The sequence below is a fragment of the Perna viridis genome, chromosome 5, assembly GCF_037379345.1.
Source record: "Perna viridis isolate PV_CMFRI_1.1 ecotype Kerala chromosome 5, ASM3737934v1, whole genome shotgun sequence".
NCBI classification, from domain to species: domain Eukaryota; kingdom Metazoa; phylum Mollusca; class Bivalvia; order Mytilida; family Mytilidae; genus Perna; species Perna viridis.
The window spans coordinates 1,673,283-1,686,194 of record NC_142449.1 but is presented as its reverse complement, the minus strand read 5'-3'; the positions used below and the strand labels follow the sequence as shown (position 1 = coordinate 1,686,194).

General features: G+C 33.8%; 1 protein-coding gene across 4 annotated transcripts in view; it reads left to right on the top strand.

The window, feature by feature from the left end:
- Positions 1 to 3,344, top strand: part of LOC148615556 (magnesium-dependent phosphatase 1-like) — a 29,151-nt gene extending 25,807 nt beyond the window's left edge. For all 4 annotated transcript variants that reach the window (XM_088581916.1, XM_088581919.1, XM_088581917.1 and 1 more), the window contains one exon: positions 311 to 3,344. In XM_088581916.1, coding sequence (XP_088438042.1) covers positions 311 to 399 — 89 coding nt within the window. In that variant the 3' untranslated portion in view covers positions 400 to 3,344. The remainder of the gene's footprint in view (positions 1 to 310) is intronic.
- Positions 3,345 to 12,912: the final 9,568 nt, after the last annotated feature.

Sequence of the window (12,912 nt, the reverse complement as noted above, 5' to 3'; positions counted from 1 at the left end):
AGTGTGGGGAGTGTGGTGTATCAAGTTAGTGTGGGGAGTTTGGGTATCAACTTAGCATGGGGAGTGTGGGGAGTTGGGGTATCAAGTTAGTGTAGGGAGTGTGGGGTATCAAGTTAGTCTGGGGAGTATGGGGTATCAATTAGTGTGGGGAGTCGGGATATCAAGTTGGTGTGGGGAGTGGGTGTATCAAGTTATTATTGGGCGTGGGGTATCAAGTTAGTGTGGGGAATCAAGATAGTGATTATGATTGTGACCCCATTTTGGAATCACCTCCGATAAGTTTTATAATGAAATTCCAAACTGTTTTCAGGGGTAACATGTATTCATGCTGAGGATGGTGTCAATAAATCTGTGATAAAAGAAGGACTAGAAGAGTTTGCTAAAGGAAAAGTCAGATGATTGTAGTAAATGTAGCTAAATTTTAATCATTGATGGTGCAATTCATTACTGGTCAGGATAAAGTATTTTTTCAAGATATAATTCACAGTGTAGTGAGAAAAGAGACTGTATATTTAACACTTCCAACTATTTATTTATCTATGTTTAAAGTTTTAACTTAAAGCAATTAGGGTCAGAAGAATGAATGAACATATTCTTAGTACATTTCCACCTAAGAATTATGAAACAGAAAACACCAAGAGTATTTATCAAGTATTGTGTTATTTAAGAAGTATGTTAGTTTTTTGGGTTTAATGAGGTCATCACAGTTTACCTTTTCATCTTGTTTGTAGGGAATTTTTATTTGTGGACTGACTGAACTGTAAAATCCTTGAAAATTAGCCCTACATGAGAAATAGGTTGATTTTTTTACAGTAATTAGTGAATCACACTAAAGATATTTTTAAATTGTATAAAAAACAACATTTTAACAATGAAAGTGCTATTAAAAGTTTGGTTTAGAATTATGTGTTGTTATTAGTTTAGTTACGATCTATTACAACCAAAATTTCTGGCCAAAATCTTTCCATCATTTTTCATTATATCAGTCATATATCATGTTACAAAATACAGCATTCCCAGGGGGAAACAAGCATGAATTCTTCAATAGTCTGTTGAATCCATTTGATTACTAAAACTTTGGTGAATCACTCTCTACTTGATTTTCAGTCAGAACTATACCTAAGCTTTAATTTGTAATGCCAGGATTTAAGTAGCACCCTAATTAAGACTCATGCAAAATGCGATACATTGTTGGAAAGTCTACATATGTATATTTTTGATAAAATGCCATAGTAAATGGAAATTAACATAAGGCTTTTCATCTAACTCTTGATGTTAGGAGATATTAATTATATAGAATGTATTATAGAAGTCAAAATGAAGGGAAATAACTCTGTAAATTACACTTAAATACCATAGAAAGTTATCCTAAGTACAGACCTATTGGAATGAATGATTATACATTTTAAATTATATATTTTTGGTCATATAGACCCGTAAAACAGCTTAATAACAAAAATAATGAGTATTATCTTTAAAAAAAGATAACCAACACATTTTCTCGCTTTGATCATTCCAAATCCAATTAATTTAGATTTTATTGGTGACTTGTGTGATTACTGTGTTTTGTATTTCAATTATTTAGTTACACAGTTAGGCTATTTCAAATTATCCAATATATAAAAGATTATTAATAATTCAATATGTATATAACATTTCACAGTTGCTGTCACTTTTGTCCAATGAAGTGCGAGATTGTATGCTTCTTGGGTTATGTTTCCATGGTTAAGCATCTTGGGTGTCATGTGATGTCAAACTCAAAGTGAACTCGATACTGACTGCGTCAGAAGAATGTGTAGCCTTTTTTGGGGTGTATCACATATTACAGAATTTGCATGATTCTTACATAGTCAGCTACTTAAGAAGTAGTTATACAAAAATGGTATTTATTCTTTGTTCATTATAAGTTATAATTGTTTACTGTATTTTGTCAGAAAACAATGACTGACTGTTTTTATCGTTAATTCCATTAACTGGTAAAGATTAACTTTAGAGCACATCATTATTATAGATCTAGTAATCTAGATAAGTATTTTTTATTGAAAAATATTTAGTACATCATAAAACAATCCAAGATCATTGTTTATTTTATTTAAGGGGTATTTCTAATTTTTGACAAGATTATATGAAATAGCTTTAAATATTAGAAATACTCCATATAATTTAATTTTCTAATGAATTTTAATCCGAATATTATGTATTAGTCTTTTTATCAAAACTTTATATTGTTTGGGATTATATAAATCTTGGAATGCAGACCAACGTTAATAAACATACAGTACCAAAACAAGTTTTACAAAATAACTCATGAAGAATCAACCAATCAGAAAGCTTGTTATAGTGTGACAAAAATACAGTTTATTTATTAGAAATCATTTGCAGTTTATTTAAATGCTAAAATTTATCATAAGATATCCATTTTGTGGTTAAGAGTCGGAAACATCATTGGAAATCATCTCTTTACACTTGTGGTTGTTATAGACGCTTTCTCAGTTCAGTTTTCGGGTGCTTTTGGTGAGGTACATGCTTTTGCTATATCAAGGGGTGATTCATTGCAAATTTGGTTAAGTTTTTCAGTTAAGATCGACAGAGCAAGATTACTTGAACTGAACATGCAAAAAGTGAAAGACTAAGAAAGCCAGGAAGTAAGTTTGGCAAACTAAAGCCTAGGAGTTCCTGTTTAATTTTGAAGCTTGTGGTTTACAAGCAAGGAGTTTCAAGAAGCTTTTAGGATAATTGTAAACTACAAGATTGGTGGATACTGTACTATCATGAATTAGGGAATGGTCACAGTCCCTTGAACAGGTGGTTTGTAACTATCTATGGGCTCACTTGAAACATAGTGTTTCGGTGACTAGGTGTCTCAGAAACAAGGTGTTCTGGAACTATGTGTCCCGGAAGCTAGGTGCTCCAGGAACTTGGGTTAAGTTGTTAGTTGATTCGATTGTTTGTTGTTTAGGCTTTGGGTTTAATTGGTAGTTTGGTTAATTTAGAACAAATATGTTTTAATTTGTGTCATAAATATTTACTACACGGAATAGTTTTATGTATTCAATATTTTAAAAAAAGTTATACTTTTAAATATAAAACATTAATCTATAAGTTCATAATTAATGAGTTTAAAATATTAAGTTATCCTCTGTTCATCTGTTGTATGTACAGTTACTAGACAATATTAAAAGAAGCTAATCAAAACCTTTATTGTAAACCATAAAATACAAGTTGTATCACCATGTACATGTATGCTGAGTTTACTGTTCTTATAATTTTATTGGTGTAATGTGTAAAGAACTTCAGGATTGTAACTAAATAAAAAACTGCTACATGTAGATAGTACTAAGTTTTTCAGATCGTTTTTTTTTTAACAGAAAATAGATGCTTTTATTTTAACTGCATAGTAGTCAATGGCCATGCATGACATATACTACAACCAGGTAGTGTTGGGTAGAACATGCATGACATGTACTACCACCAGGTAGGGCTTGGATAGAATATGCATTACATTTACTACCACCAGGTAGGGTTAGGTAGAACGTGCATGACATACACTACCACCAGGTAGGGCTTGGGTAGAACATGCATGACATATACTGCCACCAGGTAGGTTTTGGTAGAACTTGCATGACATATACTACCACCAGGTAGGGCTTGGATAGAACACACATGACATATACTGCCACCAGGTAGGGTTTGGTAGAACGTGGATGACATATACTACCACCAGGTAGGGCTTGGGTAGAACATGCATGACATATACTGCCACCAGGTAGGGCTTGGGTAGAACACACATGACATATACTACCACCATATAGGGTTTGGGTAGAACACGCATGACATATACTACCACCAGGTAGGGTTAGGTAGAATGTGCACGACATATACTACCACCAGGTAGGGTTTGGGTAGAACATGCATGACATATACTACCACCAGGTAGGGTTAGGTAGAATGTGCATGACATATACTACCACCAGGTAGGGTTTGGGTAGAACATGCATGACATATACTACCACCACGCAGGGTTAGGTAGAATGTGCATGACATATACTACCACCAGGCAGGGTTAGGTAGAATGTGCATGAGATATATTGCCACCAGGTAGGGCTTGGGTAGAACAAAATAATGGAAGTATATACATATTCACAAAAAGTACTGTTCAGTTAGACAAAAAGGTGTATAACACAGTTGTAATGTTTATCTGAAATAATTTAAACTTCAAGTTATTGCCTTTTAAAACCATGCATGTGTCTGTTCTATTTGAAAATAATTTTATGTGAAATAAATAGGTATTACTTTTACTCCATATTTGTTTCATTTTAAAATTAAGTTATACTGCTAGTAAATTTTCTCCAAGCACTGTTTATCTTTCTATCATTGATATGAGGTTGTTTACACATCCAAAATGGTTTTTCATTAGAATGTTTTATGTGCACCTAATAATATAGAATGTGAAACAAAGAGAAGAACTCATAAAAGAATTTTTTAAGAGAAAGCAAATGCTTTGAATTGGAATTTAAAAATGCTACATGAAGTTTTAGTGTGGTATTATGTCACTAATATGGGTTTCAATGTTGTTGTGATGTAGTGATAAAATGTTGGGTTTTAGTATAATGTACCACCAAGTGACAGTTTGGATTTTATTGTCATGTGGGTGTTTGTAGTGCTGTTTTTGTTTGTATAATTTCTGAAAGTTGGTAATATTTCTTGGTATTTCAGTGTTGTAGAGATGTGATAGTATAATGTATGTTTTCAGTGTTACAGGAATGCAGTAGTGCTTTGAATGGTTTCAGTGTTGCAGAGATGCAATATTGCTATGTATATTTTCAGTGTTGATTGGATTTCGTATTGCTTTGTTGGGTTTCAGTGTTACAGGGATGTGATGATGCTATGTTGGGTTTCAGCATTACATGGAGTGATAGTGCTTTAAAGGGTTTCAGTGTTGTAGTGATATGATAGTGCTATGTTTGGTTTCAGTGTTTCAGGGAAGTGAAAGCCCTTTGTTGAGAGTTACAGGAATGAGATAGTACTGTGGTTTGTTTGATTTCAGTGTTGTAGGGATTTGAGTGTTTATTGGTTTTCAGTGAGGCAGGGATGCTGAAATGCTATGTTGGTATTATAGTGTTACAGGGATGGGATGGTACTATGCTTTGTTTGATTTCAGTGTTATAGGGATTTGATAGTGCTATGTTGGGTTTCAGTGTTGCAGGGATGTGGAAGTGCTATGTTCGTTTTCAGTGTTACATGGATCTAATAATACTATGTTGGTTCCCATTGTTACAAGAATGTGATAGTACTATGTCTGGTTGAAACGTTGTAAGAATGTGATAGTGCTTTAAGAGTTTCAGTGTTGGAGGGTTGGAGGGATGTGAAAGTATTATGTTAGATTTCGGTATTGTATGGATGTAATAGTGCAAAGTTTGTTTTATTGTTGTGGGGGATTAAGTAGTGCTCATTTAGTTTTCAGTGTTAAAGGGATGTGATAGTACTAAGCAGGGATTCAGTGGTACAGTGATGTGATAGTGCTTTGAAGGGTTTCAGTGTTGTTGGAATGTGATAATGCTATTTTGGTTTCCATTGTAGCAAGAATATGATAGTACTATGTTGGTTTTCAGTGTTATATTACTATGATAATACTATGTTGGGTTTCAGCGTAACAGGGATGTGCTGTGTTATTTTCAATGTTGTAGGGGTGGGATAGTGCTATCTTGGTGTTCAGTGTTGCAGGAATCTTACGGTACTATGTTTTGGTTTCAGTATTGCCGGGATATTATAATTCTATGTTTGGTGGCAGTATTGCAGGCATCTGATAGTGCAGTGTTGGGTTTCAGTGTTGCAGGGATGTTTGAATTCACTGTTTTATGGATAGAAATACATCCCTTTTTAACGCTGAGGTCATTATTATTCTCTCAAAATAATGGATCTGGAAATTAGCAGAAATAATGGATAAATTTATATCTAAAATCATAGTGCCTAAAATGTGTTTTTGCAGTGTGTATATGCAAACAGTAATTAAGGGGACCAAGATTCAAGCAGAATTCAAAAGAATATAATCCAAGGAAAAAGACCAGACAGGGAAACAGACACACACAACAAAGAACACAAAATAACACGTACAAAGAAACAAAAGCAAATGAACAACTGGGACCCCATCCAATACTGGGAGCATGGACCAGGTGCACTGGTATGGTAGGCATTTTTGGTTTCGTAGAAACACCTGCTGAGTTGCTCATGAAACGTCAAGTCCGGGGTAGACGAAAAAAGGAAAGGAAAAACATCACACTGTAAACAAATTGGTTCCCATGTAGCAACGACACAACAATCCACTTAAGTACATGATGACGACCTTAAAACTTTCAGTCTTGAAACATAACCTTATTCCAGAAGCCTAATTGTAAGAAGTGGAGGATGGTACAAAAAGTCTGTGTAATTGCGACAAGCTCTGGCATAACGTATGTGTTGTGATATAAAAACTCCATATGCAGATGTTGATGGGATGTTGCAACAGATAAAAGGAAAGTTGACTACGGTATGATAAATTTTAATGTTTGCATAGTTTTGTCATGAGTTACCTTCACCATTGATATCTAAGTGTAGGTCAAGATATGAGGCTGATTTATAGTGTCTGAAGTGTCCTTTATCTCAAGTGCTTTGGGATGCATTCGATGTGTAAAATCCCCAAAACTAGGAATTTTAAAAGATAATCTATATAGCGGAAACTGAAATCAAATGATATGGCTATATATGTTCCTCCTTGTGGATCAGATCAGCTATGCTGCATAATATAGTGATAGAATAAGTCGGCGGGGGTGGACCACTTTGTTCCGATTGGAATGCCGACTGTTTGTTAAAAACGCGTCCACCACACTGGACAAATCTGTTCCAGCATTATGATAACATCTTATGTAGATTTGGAAGATGATTTGAACACTACCAAGTACTACGAAACTAGCATTTTCGTTTGCATTGGGGAATTTGTTTTAATGATAGGGGTGGCAATTTTTAACCTAAATGTGTATCGTGTAAAAAAAATCCTTTTCTTAGTTGCAATATACAAAAAGTATACAATTTTTAGTTTATCCATTGCACTGTACAGAGACATTTTATGTAGAGCAAGTATACTGTCAAATAAGTTTCTTAGTTAATATCATCACTAGAGACGTTGTAAGGTCGTCAACACAACTTGATTTGTGACCAGATATATTCAGTTTGATTTCACGTATCAACAGATTCACAGTTACTAGCTTCATTGGTGTGGCTCCTTTGGCACACTGTTTCGGTGGTACATATTTAGGTCTTAAGACTCACAGCGGTGCAAAGACTCGTAGCAGATTTTTAATCACATTATCATTTAAGGGAGTTAGAATAATACAGAAATGCAGTTTTTGTATTTATATCGATATTTACGTCTTATAATAATTATCAATCCTACAGACCAACTAAGCGTTCGAATTGAGCTTAATACGTTAGATACAACGGCAAAAAATGTGAATCTTATAGTGATGGCTTGCTGTAAATGGACATTTCATAGACAGATGAAGTTTTCAAAATGATGTATTTTTTATCGACAACATATTTGTCCAGTGTGGTGGACGCGTTTTTCAACAAACGGTCGGCATTTCAATGGGATAAAATTGTGCTCCTCTATTTGTTGGCCTATTATTTCACTCTTATGAGGCTGGCTTTATAGCTGATCTGATCCAAAAGAAGGAAAATCATTTAGCTAGACCCTTTAATCTCAGATTCCGCTATAAAGATAACGTATTATCATTAAACAAACCTAGTCCCGGGGACTTCATACTTCGCATCTACCCCAAAGAATACTACAGACACTGTGAAGTCAGCCTCATATTTTATCCTACACTTGATCGATGGTAAAGGAAACTTTTGACCAAACTCTACGACAAACGCGATTATATGGAACGCCTAAACTGTCTGATGAGATACACATTTGTATACGTGTTGTCAATTTTATATTACTTGCTGTGGTTTTATAATTACATGTGGTAATTTTGTATTTACGTTATGTAGGAACATCTTTACATTATGTCGTTTTATGATTACATTATGTCAACATATATTTACGTTATGTGGATTTATCTTTACGTGCAGTGGTTTTCTTATAACGTGAGGTCTTTTCATCTTTACGTTATGTCGATCTCTAAATACTTTATGTGCATTTTGTTTTCTTTACGTGCAGTGATTTCTTCTGTACGTGATGTGGTTTCTTTTTCAAGTGATGTGGACAAAAATTTCATGATGACGTGTGACCCCGGAACTTTTCGATCCGGTGTAAACTTCAAATCAGTCCGTAAAAGGCAAAATAGACGTCACAACGCCGATTAGAAAAATGCGGAACGAAATATACTTGAGTAGTCTATCCAGACACCCTAGAGTGTTTATTCTGTAGTAAAAATAGCTTATTTGTTATTTACGTTCAATATTATCACAATTGATACAACTGGGACTCTGTTGATGACTTTCGTAGATTTTCGTAGTCAGAATATACTTTTTGAATTCCAAAAACATGGGAATTTCGACTCCCGCGAAAATTTGCATAAATTCGAATCTACAAGTTATTGTGTGACTAAATTTATTTTCTATATTAATAAACCACCAAAACTAATTTTCAAGAAAAAAATTTTCAACATTTTTTTTTTTAAATATTACCCCTACCCCTAGAAAACTGGTCTCAGTATCAAACATAATTTTCATTCACAGCATACCGATACTGTGAAACTCATATCTTAGGCATTCATAATTAAGATAATGATTTACTCAACATATCTGATCAATTCAGGCGTTTGAATTTCTTTATGAATTTTCCCTTTTTATGAAAAAAAAAAAAAAACACATTGTCGCCTACGCTCTTGAAACTAGCAAATATGTTGGATGCATCGATAATGAAAGCAATCGCCCGCAACATGCCCAGTGTACGCCGTTTATATGTTAAATATTAACATTTTGGTTTATGTTAAGGCTTTTTTCATGGATAAGGGTGGTAATTTTTGCACAAACTTTACTTGGAAAAGTTCAAATGTTAATTACCTGGCCGATTTGAAAGCTTAGACACTATACAAATCTACTGTATCACACAAAAGCTTGTTTCAACTACGGTATTCTGAACAAAAATAATAACGGGTGATATAGAAGAAATTTTGAAATTCTGTAAATTCTTCTTTTTTACAATTTTATAGTAATGGTAATCCTATAAAAAATCACACGCCTGAATTGTTCAGATATTTTGGGCAAATAATTATCTTTTAAATTATGAATGCCTAAAATATGAGTTTCACAGTGTTGGTACGCTGTGAATGAGAATTATGCTTGATACTGAGACCAGTTTTTTTCGGGGAAGGGGTTAAATTTTAAAACATTTTAAATTTTTTTAACCCTATAAAAAATCACACGCCTGAATTGTTCAGATATTTTGGGCAAATAATTATCTTTTAAATTATGAATGCCTAAAATATGAGTTTCACAGTGTCGGTACGCTGTGAATGAGAATTATGCTTGATACTGAGACAAGTTTTTTTCGGGGAAGGGGTTAAATTTTAAAACATTTTAAATTTTTTTAACCCTATAAAAATCACACGCCTGAATTGTTCAGATATTTTGGGCAAATAATTATCTTTTAAATTATGAATGCCTAAAATATGAGTTTCACAGTGTCGGTACGCTGTGAATGAGAATTATGCTTGATACTGAGACCAGTTTTTTTTTCGGGGAAGGGGTTAAATTTTAAAACATTTTAAATTTTTTTAACCCTATAAAAAATCACACGCCTGAATTGTTCAGATATTTTGGGCAAATAATTATCTTTTAAATTATGAATGCCTAAAATATGAGTTTCACAGTGTCGGTACGCTGTGAATGAGAATTATGCTTGATACTGAGACCAGTTTTTTTCGGGGAAGGGGTTAAATTTTAAAACATTTTAATTTTTTTTTCTTGAAAATCAGTTAATGGTGGTTTATTAATGCAGGAAATTTAATTTCTATCGAATGATTCAAAATATGAGACTTTTTAGTCGAGTAATATCTTGTAGAGTAGAAGTTATTCGACTTTTTACGGGAATATTGAAATTCCCATTTTTGCATTTTTTATTACTATTATTATTATTATTATTGTTTTGGTTTTATAAATTCTGACTACGAAAATCGCCACAAGTCACCAACAGAATCCAAGAAGTATCAATTTTGAATATCCAAAACATAAATAACAAATACTAGTAAGCCATTTTTTACTGAAGAATAAATACTCTAGGGGTTCTGACATTGAAAACTATGTCAATTTAAGCGATTTCTATGAGACAGAGTTCCATTGTATTCATTTTGATACAAAGCCCAAGTGTTACCGCATCTGTCTTGGTATCATTGTAAAGCTGAGACATTTGGCAGCATATTGATACATACATATGTGAATTTACTTCGTTTTGCAGAAAAAAAAGAAGTTAGAAGTATAAAAAAACGTAAACAAGATGCTCCAAGGACCCTAACTAGCTCACCTTATTTTTTTTCAAGGACAACAACTCTAACTTTAAGGAGCTGTCCAACTATTTTGACTCAATGAACACTTTGGTAGAACTTATCAGAAGGATCCTTTTATCAATTGAAAGTTTCATTCTATCTATTATAGTTTTCAAAATATTGGCTGAAAACTGCCAAAAACATATTTTTTTTTTGTTTTTCAAGGGTAGAAAATTTAACAAGGTGTCATTCAACAAGTTTGATCCCCATAAACATTTGTAGGTCGTGTCATAAGGATCATTTCAACAATTTAAAGTTTTATTCTATCTTTCATAGTTTTCAAGATATTGGCAAATCATTTTTCACCTTTCAAGTGCAATAACTCTAACAAGGAAACGTCTGACAACTTTTTCTCCCTGGAGACTTTAGTAAGCCTTATAATAAGGATCATTTCAGCAATAAAAAGAATTTGGCAAAACCTAACGGTTTTGGAGATATATGCAAAAAACTATTGTCTGACCCCTATTTACTATTATTAGCAACGGCGGCCATGTTTTTCGACGAAACAAAAATCCCCATTTCAGTTCTATGGAGGATACCACAAGAAACATTCATATCAAGTTTGGTTCTAATTGGTTAAGTAGTTTCAGAGGAGAAGAGTTTTGTATCATTGTTAACGACGACGGACGCCAAGTGATGGCAATAGTTCACATGGTTTTGGGACAGGTGAGCTAAAAAAAATGGTTTTTACCTCAACGAGGTATAAAAAGTAGCCAAAAATACAAATAAAGTATTGTTTTGAATTGATCAGATATGTTATCATTATCTTAATTATGAATGCCTAAAATATGAGTTTCACATTGTCGGTATGCTGTGAATGAAAATTATGTTTGATACTGGGACCAGTTTTCTAGGGGTAGGGATAATATTTTTAACATTTTTTTAAATTCTTTCTTGAAAATTAGTTTTGGTGGTTTATTAATGTAGAAAATTAAATTCAATCACGCAATAACTTGTAAGAGTCGAATTTATGCAAATTTTCGCGGGAGTCGAAATTCCCATGTTTTTGGAATTATAAAAAGTATATTCTGACTACGAAAATCACCACAAGTCATCAACAGAGTCCCAGGTGTATCAATTGTGATAATATTGAACGTAAATAACAATTAAGCTATTTTTTACTATAGAATAAACACTCTAGGGTGACTGAGTAGACTACCCAAGTGTATTTCGTTCAGCACTGTTCCAATCGGCGTTGTGACGTCTATTTTGCCTTTTACGGACTGATTTGAAGTTTACACCGGATCGAAAAGTTCCGGGGTCACACGTCATCATGAAATTTTTGTCCACATCACGTACAGAAGAAATCACTGCACGTAAAGAAAAGAAAATGCACATAAAGTATTTAGAGATCGACATAACGTAAAGATGAAACGACCTCACGTTATAAGAAATCCACTGCACGACAGAACGAAAGGACGAAATGGCAGAACGTAAAGACGAAATGGAAGAGCGTAAAGACAAAGCGACATAATGTAAAGATCTTCCTACATAACGTAAATACAAAATGACCACATGTAATTATAAAACCACAGCAAGTAATAGCAAATTGACAACACGTAAACAAATGTGTATCTCATCAGACAGTTTAGGCGTTCCATACGATTACTTTTCATTCCGTATAGTCCATTTACCTTTCATCTGTGGCAAAATCCCTTCAGCACCTGCGTATGGAGTTTTCATACCAACTAATATGTTATGCCAGAGCTTGCCGTAACTACGCTGACTTTTTGTATCGCATTATAGACCTTATGGGACGGGTTTATGTTGCCACAAGACTGAAGTTGTCACTACATAAGTTATGAACTCGTGGATCGTTACGGGTATCCGTCCTCACCATGAAAACTGATTTGTTCAATGTGTCATAGTTTTCCTTTCCTTTCTTGACTACCCTGGAATTGACTTTTTATATGCAACTCGACGGGTGTTTCTAGAAAAGCAAAGGACGCTTACACTACTGGTGCACCTGGTCCATGCTCCCAGTTTTTTTCCGAGTTGCTGATGACTTTTGTTACTTTGTATGTATTATTTTGGTTATTTAATGTTCTTTGTTATATGTGTGTTTTTCGTGTCTGGTCTTTGTCTCTGCCCCATCTTGTACCACAGCCAAGTCTGTGGTACAAGATTTTGGCTGTGGTACAAGATGGCTTAGATGAGTTTGAAAGGAGGAAAGCCTTGTAAAAATATTTGTAGTATGATATGCCATATCATGGACTGGATAAGTTTGCAGGAAGGCGAGTCTTATGACGGATTGTCACTGAACAAAATTCAAAAGGAAGCACCATAAGAAAGGCAAAATTTCAAGGTTGAAAGTTCAGGGAGTGGCAAAAATAAGACTGTGCAGTATACATCATCCTATTTATTTAAGAATTTTGATTTTTTTAAA